This window comes from Centropristis striata, chromosome 24, assembly GCF_030273125.1.
Source record: "Centropristis striata isolate RG_2023a ecotype Rhode Island chromosome 24, C.striata_1.0, whole genome shotgun sequence".
Classification (NCBI taxonomy): Eukaryota; Metazoa; Chordata; class Actinopteri; order Perciformes; family Serranidae; genus Centropristis; species Centropristis striata.
Window position 1 is genome coordinate 19,321,338 of NC_081540.1, and position 21,988 is coordinate 19,343,325.

The 21,988-nt window shown below is 42.9% G+C and overlaps 1 protein-coding gene across 3 annotated transcripts in view; it reads right to left on the minus strand.

Annotated features, from left to right (window-relative positions):
* Positions 1 to 11,851, minus strand: part of nrp2a (neuropilin 2a) — a 74,964-nt gene extending 63,113 nt beyond the window's left edge. For all 3 annotated transcript variants that reach the window (XM_059327831.1, XM_059327829.1, XM_059327832.1), the window contains exons 1-2: positions 11,107 to 11,851; positions 484 to 661 (exon numbers count right to left, since the gene is read on the minus strand). In XM_059327831.1, coding sequence (XP_059183814.1) covers positions 484 to 661; positions 11,107 to 11,182 — 254 coding nt within the window. In that variant the 5' untranslated portion in view covers positions 11,183 to 11,851. The remainder of the gene's footprint in view (positions 1 to 483; positions 662 to 11,106) is intronic.
* Positions 11,852 to 21,988: the final 10,137 nt, after the last annotated feature.

Genomic DNA, 21,988 nt, shown 5'->3' on the forward strand with positions numbered 1-21,988 from the left:
AAAAGCCTGTGGTTGCACTGGGCAGCATCCAGGGCATAATGTGTGTAATGGTGTGAATGTGAAAAGGGACGGCGCTGAAGGGAGCTTATGTGCTCGCCATCCTTTCCATAAATAATTATTTCACAAAAAGAAAAACCACAGTCCACTTAATGGTCTGCGTTCTGCAGAAAGCTTGTGTCTACAATTAAAATTTCCTTTGCAATTGACCTGTTGTGGTCAAAATGTGGAAAATGTTTCAACAAGTTGGGAGCGAGCCAAACCGCTGGCAGTGAATTATAATAGTATGTAAAAACCTGTGTGCTTCAACTGGAAATTACTTATTTGAGATGCAAATGCTGCTGCAGCATACTAATGAAAACGTCAAAACAAATCAGCCAGAATAATAATACACTATGCAGTCTTATTGGTCAAAGCAATTTAACTCTAAAAGAAGAGTGGTTTCAGACATCAGCGTGACATGACTCCCCCTCCTCCCCGCCTTACTTGCAGTCCAGCCTCTCGATCTCAAAGTGAGGGTTGAAGTTGAGGACGATGCGCTGCGAGGACTCCGGCGCCGTGATGATCCAGTGACAGTTTTGATGAGGCGGGTACTCCAAAGGATAACCAGGGGAAGTGATGTAACCCGCCTCGCTGGCATCCAATACTCCTCCACACTCTGGCACTGTGAGGGAGACAGAGAGGTGGGACAGTTAGAACTCAAATTCAAAGAAATTGACCTTTTTTAACATACATTTCATCTGTCATTTGCACCTCAGGCTCGAAACTAAATAAACGAGCAGTAAGTGAAACACTCCCTGTAACTGTGACTCAGTTCCCAGCCTTTTTGCTTGATAGTTGTTTTGTTTTTGTTGCAACTTTATACATTTACTCCACTATATTTTAGCATTTTAAAGGTAAATATTGTTCTTTTTACTCCACTACATTTACTTTTCAGGTCAAGATTTAACATAAAAAACGTGATCAATTTAAAATGATTAGGCATTATTATAAATTAAACCATAACAGTATATTAAGTAGTCAAAATTAGCCCTACTTTGACAATATAAAGAGTCTGCTTACATAATATTTAATACATAATTTGAGTGAAGCCAGTTGGTACTTTTAGATGCTGATACTTTTGTACTTTTACCTGCTAAAGTTTGAAAGCAGGAATTTTACTTGTAGTGGAGTATTTTTTACAGTAACTAAGTAGCTAATTATTTTCATCATTAACCCATTAATATTACTTTAGTGGCCTGTTTATCCATTACTTTGAGCTCATTATTTGAACTAGTTTGTGAGTACTTTCCACAATTCACTGTTTGGTGATTACTTTTTGCTGCCTCAGTTTTCACGCCCTCTTACATAACTGCATGTGTAGTATTCAGGTGTTACACCTGACATAATATGTAGATATATTCATCATATCATAATTCCTTTTTTCCCTAACTACTCTATAATCTCTGCACGTTCCCCCCCGGCAGCAGCACAAGTATTCCCAAGAGTACAAGTACTCCTGGTTGGGAATCACTGACTCAGACTGACTGTGTTTCTCTGTATGAAGATGTGATGAGCAACAAATGAACAGTAAAACAAAGAAAGCAATTTAGGCCGTCAGTTAGGAGGAAATTGGAAAAACTTCTCCATTGTGGATTGTCAATGCGAGCGGGACCACATGGGTAAGCTATTAAAACAATAAAAGATCATCAGTGCTGCACACACACGTAGACACGTACGCAGAGAAACACACAGAGCCTTTTTCACCCTCTTCCACACCCAGGCTCTTATCTCTGCAGCTCCCCGTGGGGAGCGTTCTCCAAGTGTAATTGTTGCTCCGGCAAGCCAATCTGCAAACATTAGGACACATTCCCTGATCCTATCATGCTCTCGCAGGAACAATAGCCTGCCGATGGCGTCGCTCGGCAGACTCCGACAGGAAGTGACACACAGACGGCTTGTCTAGCGGGGGTTCTGGGGGTCACCCCAACTCTGTAATGAGAAGCTCACGCGGCAACAAAGGCCCTATTCTGTGCTCGCGGCCTGACAGCTAAGGCAGCTTTCGCGTCTTGCGTTATCTCCCATAAACACGCTAAACACATAAACTCACATGCACATACAAAAGAAGCATGTATATGAGTATTTTCTGTGCACACACACCCTGTGGGACACACACATTTTGCACAATGGTTCTTTTATTACTCTTGCATTGCAATAGATTTGCAGCATTATTATTCTTTACGGATGTTCTCCATGACAACAGCGGGGGGTGGTTTAGCTCTGGATATGTGTGTGTGCACCAGGGGGATCGGTAAATGTAATGAACCTGATATTGAACTCAAAGGGACGAATGTTTTCTTAATATTGCAGCAGTCGGCCAAATCAGGAAAACAACACATAGGGAGGGAAAGTGCTATATCAGGCCACAAACGATGGTATACTGCCATTAACAACGCCTTAACCACTCATCCGCTGAGTTGCATCTATTCTTGACATAAATGGGTTGATATTCTCGCCTGTTTCTTTCAAATTTCTGTGAAAGCATCAATAAAGGAAGCGGAAAGAAAGAAAAAAAACAGCACCAAAGGCTTGAAGTGTAATAGACCCTTCAAGTGTTGACATTTCCACCGCCTATTGTGCTTAAAAGGCACACTTAAGATTCTCTGACATTTGATAGAGCTGCGATGGCTTCCTTACTTTGTTGCTGGAGAGGAGCAATGCCCACGCTCACACACCAGGCGCACACAGCTGCCGGTGATTTCAATGCGAGTGCACGACTCCAGCCGCCCACGTGCATACACACACACACACAGAGTTGTTGCACGAATGCACACACACACACACACAACACAAGTTCAGCTGCATATGAAGGCACGTACGGGGATGCGTGCATAAACATACACCCACGCCTTTGTACACACACACAAACGCTGCTCCGTGTTCAAACGGCCACCCACGCACGCACACATCCAACTACGTACAGAGGGCCTGTCAATCATGAGAGGTGGGAAAAATAGCTAACTGAAAAATTTCAAAAAGATAGCAGGGATGGCAGAGAATGACAGAGACAGACAGAAAGCCACACACACACACACACACAGACATCTCTTTATCTGCTGCGGCTGTGCAGACAGACAGTCATTGTTGGGACGCCTATGGAGGGAACGGCGTGCAGGAGGCTATCAGCACGCAGAAGCCCCGGCAGATTAAGCCGTTTGGGGAGAATCCTGCAGCCTCGACACTTTTTCCCTGAGCTGCCCATTCAATGGCCTCCAAGAAGGATGAAGAGGAAAGGGTGGAGGCGAGAGGGGAGAAGGGAGAAGGAGTGGGAACGGATTACAGCGGGGAAAAGGAAAAATGGAAGAGGTTGAAAGAAGGAGAGGATGAAAGGGAAGAGGAGGATTGGGGGGAAAAGGAGAGAGAGAGAGACAGTGAGGCGATGGATAAAAGATGGATTGAGGGAGAAGGGGGAAGATTGATCGGAAGGGGAGGAGGGCGAAGGCGGTGGGTGGGGTTGATGTACGATGGGCGGGTGCGAGGAAGAGCGAGGAAGAGAGAGGAAGAGAGAGGAAGAGAGAGGAAGAGAGAGGGCGAGTGACAGGCGGCTAGGGAGGGAGGGAGGCGACAAAAGGTGATGAGGAAGGAGAAATACAGAAAGATGCAGTGAGTGAGAGGAGAGGTGGAGTGTGTATGTGTGTGTGTGTGTGTGTGTGTGTGCTGCACAGAGAGCCTGACGAGCCTCATTAAGACATGCCTGCTATCCAGCGGCTCCCTGTAGACACTGACCCCACTGGGAAACCTCTGTCAGTCAGCACACACACACATGCTGCAAGTGTGTGTGTGCAAGTGAGTGTGTGTTTGTCTGCTGCTGCTGAGAGAAAATAAAGGATGCAGCAGCAATACATCCGCGCTAAACCAACCGCTGTGAGGAGATGTTTAAATTCTGATGACAGATGTGTGTGTTTTTTCCTAATTACTCGAATATCTACGGCAATTAGTGAGCACAAAATATGTGTGTGAGTGTGTGTGTTTCACTGGGAGAACACAACTTGTGGTGTTGGATGAGTAACACAGGGGAAGCACTCAGGAGCTGCCAGCCAGCTTCATGAATTACACTGTCTCTTCTGCTAGAGGAGCCAATCTGTCTACACACACACACACACACACACACACACACACACACACACACACACACACACACACTCATGAGAGCCACATATGTTTCTACCATGCTGGGAGCAAACCCCTCTTACACCAGAACAATGTCGCCACTATGTGTGTGTGAGAGGGAGAGTGTCTTTGCAAAAGTGTGTTATTATTCTGAATGGAAATGTAGCAGAAATACTATAAATGTGTGTGTGCCTCTGCATGGAGCCACATCATTTGTTTTCAGCATGTGTGTGTGTGTGTGTGTGTGTGTGTGTGTGTAGTCACTCCAGATCAAGTCAAACCCAGAGACGTCTTTGTACCCGCTGTGAGTACCTTTATCTTCATTATCTGGCAAAATGTGCATATGTCTGCATGTCTTAGCTCACGTTTTGTGTGTGTGTGTGTGTGTGTGTGTGCCCGCGCTCTCATTTCTATTAGCTGCCTTATCAGGGAAGTATGGCGTCACGCTCTGGGATAAGCTGCGAGTGTGAGGAGAGGCGCTGATAAATCCCTCCATCATTCCTAGTGTCTCTAGCCCCTCCCTTCCTCCCCCCCACCTTAATTAAAAAGTGCTATCGCCCAGAGTGAGGGAATGAGAGGGGAGAGTGGGCAGCACTCATCCATTCAGTCAAGAGCAGGGGTTGTCTCTCTGACTGCTTTTAATCTCACCCATTCCACACTAGACTGGACCCAAGGAGAGGGAGAGGATGAGGAGGAAGGGCGAAGAAAAGAGATTCACTTTCATTGCCCTGTGCTTTATGCTGAGGTAGAGTGATGGTGCTGTGGGGAATAGAGGCAGTATTAGCAGCCTACAATCATAGATGCTACAAAGGAAGGGAGGGAGCTGATGTGATGTTTTGAAGCCTTGAATTTGGCATCGTTTTTTAAACCAGAAGTGACCATATTTGGATGAGAATGTGAAGCTTGGGAGGAGGATGCTAAGATACAAACTACTGCTAGCAGTGGTTTTGTAGCTTGGTTAGCAAGGGTTCACCCGTATTTCTATTAACTTGGATATTAATTGAGATTGTAGTGTTTTTTGGGTGCCTAGGAAATCCACATGATCCACAGGACATGGAGAAATGTTAAAAAATGGCACAATTTTTGGTCGTAATGTATATAATGGCCCCAGAAACAATCTATGTTTACACAATATCTTCACTTTAAACCCAAGAGTTACATTAGCATGACTTCCTATGCCTAAAACATGTCTAACATGTTTATTGTCTATTTTACTCTAAATGTCACCAGTATTAATAAAAATGACCTCATGCTGTATTGAAGAAGGCTTAAAACTAGTATTAGAGACCATAACCTCATTATGAGAATGTTTTCTGACGTAATATATCAATTAAGAAGCAGGATGACTTCTTTTTGCAACAAGCAAAGTCGCCCTCTGCTGGTCATTAGAAAGAATGCAGGTTTAATGGAAGAGTGCACCCATTACTCATATATTAATGTTTATGTTTTCAACAATCGGTGCAAAATGTAATGTTACACCTACACTTTCACATCAAAGCACATTTCAAGCAAAGTCCAGGGGCTTTTCAAGGTTTTCCAGCACCGTATACATGTGGTAAAAAAATAAATCTCTGTTTTGATTCATTTTCCTACGTCATGTTGTTTTTGTTGCAGTTCAGGGAATATCAGTCAAACTGGTGTTGGGTTGTTTTGATACATTGTTACATTTTTAAAATTTCAGTAAATCATTTATTTTTTATTGTTGAACCAAGGGCAAACAAATCAAAATGTTGCTGTATTTTTGCAAATGAACTCCTCTGAGCATACGGATATTTCACCTTTTCATCATGTTAGATTAGATGTTACTGTGCGATAAACAACCCAAATTATGTTTTATGACAGCATTCTGCATAAAGGTGACAATTTTAAATGAAAACACGACAGCAAAATGGCACGTTTCAAAATGTGTCACCTGTTTGTGACCTGAATTTAAGTAGTTTTGAAGACTTTAATCCAATCCCAGCACCTTTCAAATCTTAAAAACACAACATTAAGATTCAAGTGTTTAAGGATTTCCAGCTGTTGCAGGAACCCTGAAACTGAAGAACACGTCCTTTCACTCAGACATTATAATGTGCATTGATGTTTTAGACAGATTTGGCATATTCTGCAGCCAGTTATCTTCCAGAATAAATGAAAATTGACCAAACACACAACAATGCAGCACACACAGACAATAGCTTTTTGTTAAACAGTGTTAAATGTGTTTAAAGGGGATTTTTTACTTATAAGAACTAACAAAAGCTACATCAAAGGCAGATAATATCCCAAATCCTCTTTTCCTCTCTCTCTCTGCCTCCTTTTCTTCCTCTCTTCCTCCTCCTCCCTCCCTAACAGGATAAGTGCCCCATGCTAATCAGCTAAATGCACAGTGCTGGCCATCCTGATCAATGGTTCAATGGATCAATCGGGTAAACAGATGGTTGCTGGTGCCTGCAGGGGGCCAGGGGGGTAGTAATGGTGTGGGCCTAATCCTAAACTACCTGACTACGGTATCATGTCTCCTTCTCCCTTTGGTGCGCTCTTTTGTCTCTGTGCGGCAGCGTCAAACCTGCACAGCCGAAGCACTTTTCACAAAAGATCTCCCTGTCTAAAGAGTGGAAAACGGCTGAGCCTAGATCAGCGAGGGAGCGCTGTGAAGAATTGAGCTTTGCTGCAAGAGTCTTGGTGATTTGTTGCCACCCTCTACCCCCCCACCCCCCACCTCACAGAATGTTACCTTTCAGCGGAACCGACTGCTTAAAAAAAATAAAAAAAACCTTTCTCGGCAAAATGCACTTCTTACAAAAGCAGTTACTCTCTCCTCGTGCCCCCTTTTCCTCTTTAACCCGCTTCTGAATTACAGTAAATTTAAAACGCTTTGCCTCTTGACAATACTAACCCCCTCTAGCTCCCATCTAAACCTGTCCCTGAGCGCCCGTTAAGACCCCCCCTGTGCAGCTAATGCTGCAGAGTGAAAGACCCAGCTCTGTTTTATTTATGGGGGTCTTGTTTTTAATTTCACCCCATGTGTGGCGGGCCGTTCCAGGGCTTTGTGACTCTCATACCTGACTGGTATTGAACGGGCCGCTTGGTTTGTCTTTGGCTATGAATGCTAATAGGTGACCTTGTTTTTGCACCTCAGAGGGCTGGGTGCAGATTAAAACACAGAGAAATGCAAAGAATCGAAGGGCGGGTTGAGGGGAGAAAAACAAATAGAGAAGCGTAAAAAAAAAAAAAGACCAACAGAGAAGATAAAAATGAGATTCAGCCAGGAGCTAACATTTGGAAAAGAAATGATTAAATGAGTAGAAATCCGACTCTGGAAGAAGTCGATACCATAGGTGGAGAGGATGCAAAGCCGCCCACTCAATAAACATGCAAATGAGATGCTTAATGGCCTGAATATTAATGCTGGTGGTATGGAGTAATTGATGCACATGTCACCGAGTCAAACTATAGTGATTACAGTACAAGTGAGTCCAAGTTTCTCTGCTAAGGCTTTAAAGATCCCAACACATCAGATATCAACGTCTAGGAACCAAAACCACTTCTAAAAAAACACTATCCTAAGGTTAGGGAAAAAGCAGGTTAGGCCAAGGAAATGGGACTTTAGAATGGAGTTTGTGTCCCATGTGAAACCAAAAGTCAAACCCAAATTACGTAACTGCATCCAGTAATAAAGTGCAGAAGTAGTTGTTTCTAAGTCTAGTTATCAGATGGTTTTATTGCCTAAAGGTCACCCTTTCCTGTGAACACGGGAGTTTATATTGAAAACCACAATGCTTATAACTAGTAGAAAGTGACACATGGTCCCTGAAACTGAAACAAAGGCGTTCTGTGGGCTGTGACGAAGCGCTGATATCTGCCCAGCTGGGATGAGAACAATCTTGAGAAAAAGAGACATTTCCAGTTCGCCACCAGCAGCGAACAGCAGGCCGCAACTGGAAATGTCCAAGCAGCAAACATCTTTCATGGGTCATTTACCTTTTGGACCATGTGAGGTCTTTACACTTAGATGCAGACGTGCCGGAGGCATGCATGGTTTTGTTCCACAACATTATTTTTTAAAGGGAGACCTTTTTGCTCCTGGAAATGTACCAAGTTGCGAAAAAGCAGATGGTGTCGATCATCAAAAGCAGGACTCCAATGTGCTTAACTTTCATTTTGTAGCAAAAAAAAAGTAGATACACTTTTTTTTTTTATCTCCCTGTAGCGCTCTGGCTGTGCTTTTACCACACTTTGTCACACCAGTGTCACTTCATAAACCCTTAACGCGATCTGTTCCCTCTAAGTCCAGTGCCATTTTAACTCCGTGACCCCGGCACGCTTTGATCTTGCCCTTTCCGCTCACACTGTTTGATGCACAATCCACCCCCCGAGTCCTCCTTGTTCCCTTCTGTTTCTTCACATTAAGACCTGGTGGATGCTCTCTTTTCTGTGCCTTGGGTAGCTTTGCATCTGCCTTCCAATCTACTCTGCAGTCGCTGTCTTTTTCTGTCCCCTCACATCTCTCTCTCTCCCCCCCGACTCCCTTCTGAACCTCCCTGTTCTGTCTCCGTTCTGTTCTCCTTCAGTCTCTCTTTCCGCTGGCATCTGTGTGTAATGTGGCTCTTGAGGGGAGCATAGAGGCAGGGACATGCGGTGCAGTGTCTTGGCAGGGGAAAGAGAGAGAGAGAGAGCAATAGAGAGAGAGAGGGGAGGGGGAGATCTAGCTTCTTGCTTGCCTGATGGCTGCCAAGAGGCCCACATCTGTCTCTGATCAAGAGGTGCACAAGCAGCCAGTAAAACACACTGCAATACAGAGGGATGGCTGGGACGACTGTCCTATTTAAAACAAGTAGCCCAAACAAGAGGAAGAGACCATGTGAAGACAACAGAGCCTGAGACGGAGCAGCGGGTGGTGCTGTAAAGGCTCAGCCGTCAGGAGGAGCTGCAGCCAACTGTAGACTACACAAACAGCATCTTATTCCCAATACTCAGTGTGACGTATATTAAAAAGTGTGCAACGTTGACAGGAACACAACATGCTGATACATTGTTTTTCTTCTGGCATCCACATTTAATATAAAATTACCGTAAATGCAACAACAATGCTCCTACACGCTGTCCAAAGTCATATTCAAGCACTTCTCAAGCATTTTCAAGCGTTTCCAGACCCTTACATGTGTGGTAAACTGCATATTAGACCATACTAATTATGTCACTTGTTCATCATATTAAATGAGATGCATCAAAGGTGGCAAATCAAAAGGGAAACACCAAAAAAAATTGTGTTTCTCAATGTGTCAGCTGTTTTAAAGTTGACTTTGCATCTATATTTCAAGCACTTAATTCAAAATCTAAGCACTTTCCAAATCTTATGAAACACCACATTAGAATTCAAGTGTTTTCAAGGATCTCCAGCACCACTAGGAGTCCTGTTATGGTGCATTTAAACGCACCCTTTCACTAAGACAATACATGCATTTGTGTTTAAGTTGAATTCAGATTTCAAGACCTATAGTCAAAGCCCAACACCTTTCTCAAACCTTGATCACACGATATTAAAATCAAGTGTTTTCAAGGTTTTCGAGCTCATTTTAAAGCGCCCCTTCTCTCAGAGACACAATAATGTATAACGTATTGATCTTGAATGTATTTTTCAAACAATTTCCTGCACTATAACCGAAATCCAAGCACTTTTCAAACCTTTCCAGCCCCCGTAAGCACCCTGAACAAGCCTGCTAGAGTCGACAGAGCGAAAGGCCATGTGTCATCCCACCAGTGGCGTCACTTCTCTGTGTAGTAAGCTTTTAACATACAACCACAACCACCCTGACCGCGTCTGGTGACATAATGAAAGTAATGAATGACTCATTATTATTACTATTATTTGGTCGTGTCACCAGATGGACGCTCCCTGGTGTTAAATCCACATTTAATGAGGCTTCTGGATACATTTGGCGCTGTTTCACGCTCGCTCCGTGAAATGCGGGCTCGTCCCTGTGCGTTACGGTACCAATGATCCCTTCTTAAGTGCCTCAAAGCAAGGCTGTGAACCCACTGTCGGCTACAGGGCTGCTATTCTGCACCTCATCTTCTATAATCTGCCTTCTTTTTTTTTGTTTGATTGCTGAGAGCGCACGGAGGTGACGGTGCGCCGCCGCCTGGAGCAGCCGGCGCTCCGCCACCAGCCTTCACCCTGCACACACAACCCCAAGACGGAGCACGAGGAGATAATGAAGACTTATGGTGGCTGATGAAGATAATGATTATAATGATGATGATTACAGTCCTATTAGCGGGAATGTTAAGATGACAGTGTAGCTTTTACGCACGGTTTTTTGGACACCAGCGATTTTATAAAATAGCAGCCCAACCTTTAAAACCATCCGGATGAGAAGCAGCATTTTAATCAGGCCCAGGTTTGTTTATTTCCCTTGATGAATAATTAAATCAATGAAGGGCAACAAGGGGTAAACAATGTGTTTGAATTTCCAAAAGCTTCATGCATATAATGAGCTCATTCACAGTCCAGCGGATCCATCCAGCTCCCAGTCGAGCTGGGACAGATAACTGTTTCTGATCTGCTAAATATTTAATGAAAGCATCTAAGTTCTTTACTTTGAAATGTGTAACAGCTGGTTTGGCACAGGGCGGAATTAGTCACTGACTTCAATTTAAAAAGTCATCATATGATTCTGATGAAACTCATACACAAACCCTGAGCCTTCTTCTCTCATGTTTAGGGGAGAGAAATATCCAAAAGACACATGGATCTACTCATCACACAATGGTTTTCATCATGCCAGGCGCTTATGTGAACTGAAATAACACGAAACACATGACAAAAATGATTTAAAGCAGAAATAAATGTAATGTTTAGAGTGCATCCATGCTTCTTTGATTTACACTAATATTTATTTTCTTTTTTGGTGTGTTTTGGCTGGGGCAGACCATGCGTCGTGCGTCAAAATCAAAGAAGTAACTAAAACTCACCCTCCTCTCCTCTGACTCCCAATGCCAGATGACACAGTGCCATTAAAAATCCAATCAATGATGACTCAAAATCCATCTTGGATGATGCAGAAACTCGCGGAGAGCTTTTAAGTTTCTTCCTCGTTGAATATAAAATCTGCTGTTCCTCCAAAAAAAGAAAAAATCCACACCCCTGGCTGTGCAGGACCAAAAACCGCTGGCAGCAGACCACTTCAGGAATAATCCCACGGCGTTTGTTAAACCATTGGTGGATGGAACTATGTGCCAACTACATGTCATTGAAGATATTCAGATATCTGTTTTTGCGCAGCCCTTTTCCCGTTAAGTCTGTCCATTTAGCAACACATCCAAAAAAGGGTGAACAAGCAAACTCCTTGGTCAAGACTGCGCCGCTGGGAGCTCCACAGACAGCGGCTCCAGGGTGCGTCAAGTCCCGGCTCAGAGCCTCTCAGTCCCCGTACCTCCCTCTCTGCGTCCCCGCGTATTTTGCGCACAAGAGGGTTGGCTCTCCTTGTTGGGGCTTGGCAGCAGCAAGTCCACAGTAAACAGCTCTCAGTTGAAACGCGAGAAGCTGCTTTTCAATAAAAGTCACAGAATAATAAATTAAAAGTGTTGCGCTCCTGCTCTCCAAAAACAGCCGCTCCTGTCGTGCCACCTCCTGCAGCACCGCTCCTCTCTCTCTGCTAGCGGCTCCCTACCATACAGCCCCTGCACTCCGCTCCGACACCGGCGTGTGTCCTGCGTGGACGCGTCTGGGAGGTGTGTGGAGCGTGTGTGTGTGAGTGATCGCGCTTTTGAGCTGAGCAGCTATCGCGTTACAGTCACGGCGCCTCGGCTCCGCCCCCTCCCGTCGGTCGCTGATTATAGGGAGAGAGAAGGAGAGAGGGAGAGAGAGAGCGCACGTGCACGCGCCCCAGGCTCTCTCTCTCTCTTCCCCCTTTTCTCTTTCACACACATACAGACGCACCCCCCTGCAGAAGATACCAAAGATATGAACTCTTCCACAGATAATGCCCAGATAAGACATATTGTAATGGTAAACCGGGGTGCACAACTTCTCCTGAGGCTGTTTTTAAAGCAAAACAGAGCATTGATGAGGAATAAACACAAATCCCAGAAAGAGTGAGGCAGGGAGGAGTGTGTGACTGACTGGGGAAGGGGTGGCTGCACAGCAAACATGAGGCACAAGGCCACCATTCACCACAAAACACATCAAACGACCGAACCAATGTCAAAGCCCTCAACTCAATAGAGGGAGAGCCCACCTCAGCCCTGCCCAATCTCTGCCCTGCAATCAACAGGCCTAAATACAGAGCGGGAGGCCGTGTAATGACACAGTAGTGAGCCCAAAATAATCTGCTGAGAAAGGCCTCTGCAGCGTCCAGCCCATGTGCCCTCCCTGCCTATGGCTTGTATTACCGTGTAATGTAATGGACTGGCTGAGGTCTGGCTGTATAATGAGGTACAGTATGTAGCCTCGCTGGCATCTTTATTTGGAACGGCTAGGTGCATTCCTACAGGTCAGGGCACAGGAGGAACTCTTTGGGGCAATGTGACATACTGTACACCTTCTCGCATGAACTTTTACCCTGATATACAAGCCTGATTGTTGGGGCGCTGGGTAAATAAAACAGAATGTGATCACATACTGATTATTTTTTTTTACATATATTCAATTAAAAACTGTACAAGGACAATATATTTAATGCTGTATCTGATCACTGTCATGGATTCCTGTAAATAAAGGATAATTCTGAATTTAATAGCAGCAAAAAAAAGTTTGGACAGAGGCAACAAACAAGATAAAACACCTTTTTGGAACATGCCACAGGTCATTGTAACCGGTATTAGTCTCTGTAGACAAATAATCCAACAGTTTAAGAACATTTCTCAACACACAACTGCAAGGAATTTATGTATTTCACCATCTACAAGCCATAACATCAATAAAAGACTCACAGGATCTGGAGAAATATCTGCATGTAAGGAGGCTGAAAACTGATTCTTTGGGCAGCGCTGCATTAAAACAGACAGGATTTATTACATGAAAACTGTGGAAACTGCTGTCAGTAAACACAGTTTGTTGCTGCATCTGCAAAATGCAAGTTATATAAACAACATCCGGAAAACGCCGCCAACTTCTCGGGGCTGGAGCTCATCTGAGATAAGTGTGCTGTGGTCACATTTCATACCGTTTTTGGAAATCATGTGCGCTGTGTCCTCTGGGCTAGCAGCAAGCAGCAGCTTATCACTCACTTTTATTAATCTTATAAACGACATTCCTGTGTCGGTGAAGGGAATTGAACTGAACATTAGATGATGGTGGTAAACAGAAAGCTTTCACAGTCATCATCTTCTCCTATGACAGTCATGAGCTGTAAACAATGTCAACCAAAGACCCCAGCGCCCTTGACAGAAGGTTGTATGACAGGTCTGGGTGACTGTCTGTCTGTCACCTCAGTCAACTGTCATCCCCTGCTGCGCTGCACCCCCCAGGTTGACTAGATGCCATCAACTTGCAGCTTTCTTACAGCCTGTCAGTCATTTTTAAGCCCACCTCTCGCCTGAGGGTGCGACGGCTGTCACACGTCACTGTGATTGGCTAATCTGAGCCTCTGGGCGGGGGTCCGCACTGGCGTGAACCAGTCTGCCATGTGCTATAATGTCGAGCTGTTTATGCTTTCTGTGCCACTTATGCATTTTATGTGTTTATTGATGAGTAAGCATTGATTAATTGCTTTGATGAGCGGCGGGCGAGCGTCCCTTAACCCCCATGATGACCCTCTCACAGACATAAAGAGATAAAGAGAGAGAAAACACAGCCACTATAAAACCTTCAAGCAGCACTGGGTAACTTCTTCTTGCTCTGCTCTGTCCCCCCTCCCAGTCCCCAGGGGTCATTTGATACTCCTCTCTCCCATTTGTCAACATCTCTGCCCCCACCATCAGCTTTCAACCCCCAAAATATTGGGTCAACACATGGCTAATGGAGGGCAACAGTCTACAAGACAAGCTGAGAAAAAGAGGAATAGAGACTAAATGTTGTGGGTGGGGTATCTTTGTATTCATAAGTGGGTACATGTTGTGTAGTTTATTTATAGCCTACCATTGGGCAGGGCAAAGACTAACTCAATTGAGTTCAAGTCAAGTCCAAGACTTGGTCCAGAGTCAAGATTAGGCAGCTGAGTCCAAAGCAAAATAAAGTCCTATTCAAGCCCTCCAATGCTAATATAGTGATTAAGGACTTAAAATTGACATAAATAATATACAGTGGCAAGAATAATAGTATGTGTGTACGTCAACCCTTTGAAATTACTTGAGAATTTCAGAAAATGAGGTTTGTTCTGCATCTAAATCCCAAGTATAGATAACCACAATGTGCTTAACCCAACACTACACAAACCGATATACTATATTATCTTTAATATATGTTTTGAGAGGTTTTTAAAAGTCAGAAGTTAAAGTAGCTCTACAACTCACTCAAATCTCCTTTCGGTGATTGTACTCCAGGTCTTTACTAAAGGTTTCACTTACTTTTTCCACCAGCACTATGAATGTTTCATGGGTGTGTTCAATAAAGACCAGAAGTATTATGATTGTTTATGTGGTATTAGGTTAAGAACATTATGTCTGTCCATATTTGGGACTTAGATGAAGATCAGATCACATTTTATGACAATTTAATGCAGAAAACTAGGTCAACGAAGGGTTCACCTGCGTTTTCTTCCAACTGTATCTACCAACAAGACATCAAGCTAATCAATGCACTGAGTGTAGGTTTCACAGACTGCAATCCCTTTAAAAAACTTGAAAAACTTCCATTCATCTGGTGATGTCAGTGTGTTTTCCTATACTGTGTCAAAAGTATGCGAATGAAGCATTAAGGGCAGATAAGCTGTGACACATTTAGCTGGTTAGCTAGCTAATTTGCTATTTCTACCATGCTTTCATGCAAAAAAGTCCAACAAGTGCAAGACTTGAAAAAAGTTGTCATGGACCAGACTCAAGAGCAAGACTGAACTTGAGTACTACATCGCTGAAATTATGTGCAAACCTGACATCTTTTTCGTGGATTTTCCATTGAAGAAACATGTACATTACACACATTGCACCTCATACACACTACCATGTTCTTCTTCTATTCATGTATATATAAAAAGTTCTAATATGGAGCAGCAAAACAGATATTTACCAGACTAAAGAACTCATCTCCTAGCACATGCCATGCTAAAGTATGAGCCCCAGCTTAAAAAAGCCACTGCATGTCTCAGTGTCAGAGGCTCTTTAAGTGCCACAGCAGTGAAATCAAACACTCACAACTTGCAGCTGCAATATGTGAACTCCTTTTCCTCTAATTTATTTTATCATCTGTATTCCCTCTGTTGTCTCCCCGCCCCGAAATACAGTCGACAAATGGCTGCCGTACAGTCCGACTCCTCAACTCGGCACACCTGCGCTGTGCTCACTCATGGGTGGCAGAGGGGAACACAACAGGGTCTTTCTCCCCCGTTTTGTGTGTGTGTGTGAGAGAGAAGGAGAGACAGAGAGGGGGAGATAGATACCAAGCGCTGCCATACTGCCTCTCTTATCACAAGCTGCCCCGGAGACTGACAGCATGACTGATAACTCTCCCTCTCTCTCTCTGTCACACACAAACACACCTCTCTACCTCTTCACTCTCTCACCACCTCTCCTCCCCCCTCTCTCCCATCTGTAGGTTCAAGCAGGAAACTGTGTGAAAGTCTAGTAGGCTGAGTGATCCCGGTCGAGGCCTTTAGCTTTCTTCTCTTCATCACCGACAGACACGGCTTCAGATCTAACGGCGGGGGAGATAATCTACAGATAGCCTCCACTTGACCCCATCAGCATCTTGAGTGTGTGTGTGTGTGTGTGTGTGTGTGTGTGTATGGGGGGCATTGCGAGCACATCAAGGGTCAAGAAGGTAGTTTTGTGATCCCCTTTGGTATTCATGGGAGTGCCACATCAGAGTATTTTTAGGCATAGGAGTATGAAAACACATACCGATGCACAGCCTATAGGAGCTCCGTATTTAAATGATGTATCTGCAGCATCTTTAATCTTCAAAATGTTCTGTTTGTTGTATTTTTTATCTCCACACTTTTCTTTGCTGCTGCAGTGACCCAATTTCCCCCTGGGATCATTAAAGTTTCATTTGATCTTTATCTTATAAGCACATCTCGGCGCACACACACACTCGATATTTCCAAATACTCCAACGCCAGCTCCTCCAGTGAGAAAGAGCTCCATCTTTTTCAGCACAAATCTCCCACATCTTGTGCTATTTCTAGACTTACTGCCACTGTTGAATTCCTTATGGGCCACCCAGGCTATGGGCATGCCCTGGCCAGGGTAATAATTACACACACACACACTTCATCTTACTGTACTGCATACACTAATCTTGCCTCTGCTGTGCGGTGCTGCCTGGTTGGTTGGATTGTATGGAAACATCTGGTGTCTGGCTGCTGTCTCACCACTCCTCCTCCTCCTCTTCCCTCTGTGTGCTTCTGTATGTGCTACCTTCAATACCAAAAACAGCTCAATCATCAAAACACTTTCAGCTGCAGTTAGAAACAGCATGCACAGCAGACAGACAGGAAACCTTTAAGTACAGCTGTGTAGAAACGCAGCGTTTTGATAGAAGGAGACACCCAGAAACACAAGGTTTCATCATCTTGCTCATCCTCGGTGTTGTTGTGAGCTCGAACATGGTTAATCTGACGTTTTGTGGTTGCTAGGATCAGTTTGACAGGCAATCATTGGCGGATCGTGTCACTCAAAGAGACACTAACAACCAGGGAGAGGCTTAAAATGGCCTCAAAGAAACATGAAATGACTGCAAAGAGACACAAAAAGACCAAAAAAATGGCACAAAATCACTATGAAGAGGTGCAAAACAGCTTCAAAAAATGCAAAATGATTGCAAAAGGACACCAAAATGACAAAAGCATATTAAACACCTGCACTGAGACACAAAGAGACTCAAATCTTCAATGAAAATGGGTAAAACAGCCACAAAAAGACACAAAAACACCTTCAAAGAGACTCAAAATGACTAAAACTGACACAAAACAACATCAAAAAGGTGCAAAACAGCTGCAAAGACACAATGACTCATAACTACTATGAAAGGGGCTTAACAACTACAAAGACACAGAAAACGACCACAAAGAGATACAAATAAACCCCAACAATAACAAAAGAACTACGCAGACACACACATGAACAAAAAGTAACACAATAAAACAACTCCAAAGACACATAAAACAAGAGACAAGACAGAAACTCACCACAAAGAGATGACACAAAAGATACAAAACAGCAGCAAAGACACAGAAAATGACCACAAAGACACAAAACAACTACAAAGAGATGCAAAATGGCCTCAAAAGAATACAAAACAAATGCACAGAGATGCAAAATTATTACACAAAGGGTCAGAAACAACAACTTCAAAGAAAAACAAGTTGACCACAAAGAGCAACAAAACAACTATAAAGACCCTTAAAATGGCCAAAAAGTAACACAAAACAACCACATAGACTGAAAATGAAGATGCAAAACAGCGAAGACTCATAACTACTATGAAAGGGGCAAACCAACTACAAAGACACAGAAAACGACCACAAAGAGACACAAAACAAATGCAAAGAGATGCAAAAAAAGTACACAAAGGGTCAGAAACAACCAAAGACAAAAATTACTACAATGAGACACAAATTGACCACAACAATACACAAAACAACCACAAATAGACAGATAATGACAACAAAGACATGCAAAATAACCCCATAAAAGCAATAAGAAGACACAAAAAAACAACAAAAAGAGGCTCAACATGCCTTTCTCCCATGTAGGAGAGGCCGTGAGGCCTTTTGCATGTCTGTGCATAATCCTCCCATGCAGATAGCAGAGATGACACACAGTGAGTGCAGTCTGGATCATATCCAGTGATACAGAGCCGGCTTCAGTACAGGGTGATTCATTTGCAGTACGCAGCTGATCCTAATGGGGGCAGGCAACTGCATCAAGCTGAGGTTGTGAGGAAACCAGACTGCAGGCAATATTTAGGAACATGGTGTAAATATTAACAAACTTGATGTTAGATTATGCATACATTAAAACGATTAAGATATTAAGATCAACACGCAGGAAAAGTACGCTTATGACAGCCATCGAGACAGATCTAATTTGCTTAATCGCCGCATATCCGCAGCATCTTAGAGTGCTGTTAAAATCAAGCAGCATTTATTAATCATTCAGTAAATAAGTCACAGTGGATGATCAGCATGTGCCAAATACCCTATTTTGATGAATGGTAATTTATTAACCTGCTTATTAAGTTGCTGTTTTTCAGATTCGAGCCTGTTTCTTATGCAAGATGGCTGCACTACAGCGTATCTACCCCATAGCTGTTGTCAGCTCGGTTCAAAAATGTTGTTTGCTCACTTTAATTGCAAGATGCCTGCTCTATTCCCCGGCCACCTCTTGTTTATGATACAGCATCATTATCCTCTCTATGTTGCAGAGAAGAGAGAATGAATCTCCTCTTCCTTTGCTGTTCCACCAGGATCTATTTTACTTCTGCTCCCTCTCTTTCATCTCTTTCCACTGGCCTGCTGTGTGTCTTTATAGTCACATCAAAGTGACCTTCGCAACCCTTTTCCCTCCAAAACCCCCCACCCCTCCTTTTAGTCTGGAGACCAGGGAGAGGGGGGCTTACTACACATATTTTCCAGACAGTACAATACCTGACATGTTGAGCAGTTTTCAATGAACAATGGAAATACAATTGAATAAAAACTTCACTGCAGCTAATCTTTTTACGCCTTATCTCTGCTGCTTGACATAAAAAAGACGAATCCACTTCAGTGTGTATCCGTGCAAATAAATTCATACATTTGATTCGTGCCCACCCATCGCATGGTGTTTGTAGGTTCCAACCCCACTCCATCACGGCAGGAATGAGTGCTGCATTAGGAGGCAATAATAAAAAGACAAGAGGCCATTCTCCACGGCTTGTTTACTCTGCAGGGCCTTTATCACTCGGCCTCTGAAGGAAAGATCAGCGCTTGACAAACGGGGTAGAGAAAACACTGGAGGACAAGTGCATGCTAATGAGAGAGAGAGTTTTTTGTAAGGGGGGAGATAAAAGAGTTGCACGGCTAGGAGCTACAGTTTTGTCTGCTGCTACCAGAAGAAGAAGAATCATGTCTTTATCGTATGAAGTCAGGCGCTTAAAACATTATGTATGCATGCTGTAACTGTGACTAAAGACGTACTGTAATGTTACATCATCCACGGGTAATTTTTATATACATATACCTATTTATAGTCTGCATAGGCTGAATGTAGAACTTTCCTGCAGAGTGTATATATCCTAAAAGGTTAAACTGGGATTATTTTCCTTATTGTCAGCAATAAAATAGCCAAAACCAAGAAGACATCTGTCTCTGTGTCAGGACTTTATAATTACCCTGTGCACATAATCTCCTAAAACAGCTGGGCACTGTAGATTTAAACTAATGGCCAAACTGAAGTAAATACAGCATTTGTTGGGGACTATTTTCAGCAGTGAATTAATACACATTTAGACAGCCAAACTCAATGGTTTGTCCTGAAAATCTTTTAAAACGTGTCACAATTTTTTCCCCCCTTTTTCTTTTGGAAAAGCCAAAATATTCTTCTTAAACAGCTGTGCATTGTAGAATTTACAAAATGTTAATAAAACACAGCATTTGTTGGGGACTTTTTTCAGCAGTGGATGAATAAACATTTGTTGCTCTAGTGAGTATTTACAGAAGCAGGACAGCATCTGTGAGGTTGTTTTTGTTCATTTTAATGTAGAAACCAAAATGATCTCATGGGAGGACATACTTTAAATAGCAAGCACTTTAAAGGCAGTTTTAATATATCATATCTATGGATTTAAAGCTTGTTGTGTGTCATTTAACATCCAGTTCTTATTCCCAACTCATCATATACAGATGCACGGTTGCAGTTTTAATATGTGGTTATTTTCTGGGGGTTCGCTTGGTAATGCAAAGGTATATCATGTGTTTAGGGTCAAAATTTGTGAGATTAAACTACTGATATTCATACACCATTTGGTGATACCAGACTGAAGGAACACGTCACTCGTTGAAACAGTGCAGCTCATTCATGTGGTTTTGGTGGTTTTTGTCAACAATGGATCTCTTTGGCACAGAGGAAGAAGAGATATCAGGCTTTGGCTACACAGGAAACGTTTGGATCGATTGATTTATTGTTGGTTTTGGTCTTTTTATGACTTCTGTCGAAAATGATGAGTTGGATGGGAAGAGGAGGAAATAGAGAGAGAAATGTTAAACATTTTTGTGCGTTTCTGAGGAAGAATCATGCCACTGAGTCATTCAATTAAACGGAGAGAGATAACGACAGAAACGGGGAGACAGATGGGCTGAGGAAGTTTGAGATGTAAAGAGGAGATTTGCTGTGCATCTGCTGCTGGAGAGGGGGATGAAGAAGGAGTGAGAGACGGGCACACAAAAGAGGAAAAGTCACATTAACAGAAAGAGGCAGAGAGAGCGGCAGAGGAGGGCACTTAGGATAAGATGGCTGACAATTTAAAAAAGCAAAACATCTTTGGGAGAGGCGGCTCCCTTAATGTGGTTTAACCCTGGTGCATTCACATTACCATGGTAATCTTATCAATACCGTGTGTGTGTGTTCGTGTGCGTGTTGGAGACGGCTAAGCACTCGGCCCCATTAGCAAAACCTAATTGACTTACAGCCTTCTGACCACAAAGGTAACATCTGTGTCAGTCATGTAAGTGAATGCCCCGTGTCACCTCACACACACACACAAAACGACACACACGTTTAAATGACATTTGCTCCATTGTGCATCCCTTTGCCACTGATTGACCTTGATATGCACCAGTGGATGCAATATGGACCGTATCTTTGTCTCCTTGAGAGAAGATGGAGTGGGAAATGGGGCCAAAAGAGACACAGAGACACTCTGGCATTTGTAGAAGCACATGTAGAAGCTGGCATTTAACCAAGTGGCTGTAGCCTCAGGGTCCAAATGTGGAAGTGAATACAGAAGTGCTTAAACTGGCATTCTTTCCTGTGACCAGCAGGGGGCGACTCATCTGATTGCCAAAAGGAGGTCTATGAGAGAATTACCTTACTTCTTACTTGATTTATTTAATGTCTTCTTGTTCATTTTGAAGCAAGAGCAAGGCTATGCTACATTTTCTTCACCAAAAATGTCTTCTCATTGTGCATTTTGAAGATTTGCATGAGAAAATCTTGATGGAAACACCAAAATTTAATAAAACTTTCAAAAATTTGCATAAGTTTTCATGCTCACCATGTGTTTTTTTGTCTTTTTTCCAAAAATAGTAAATGTACTAAATGGGGGATGGAAACACTGCAACATGAAACACTTAAAGACTATATTCTGACCAACTCAACGCAACGTTGATACACAATAAAACACTACTACTTAAGTACTTTTAAAAATGTACTATATACAGTACTGTGCAAAAGTCTTAGGCTGGTGTTGAAAAATACCTTGAAGAATTGATGCTGGTTTGAAGGTAAAGGGTGGTAAATCTTTGATTTAGATTTTTCTTTAGTTCACTCTCTTTGAATTTTGTTAACCGATAACAATAAACTATTTCTATTTTTGAAAGCATTCTTATTTTACAGCATTTTCACACCTGCCTAAAACTTTTGCACAGTACTTTATTTTATGGTTTTACCTTTTCAATTAATACATTTCTTAATCTTTATATCTCAATTTTCTTGACCTTGTTGTTTAATTCTCTGATGGAATTTTTTCCTATTTTTTGTTGTCCATTTATTGATTCTG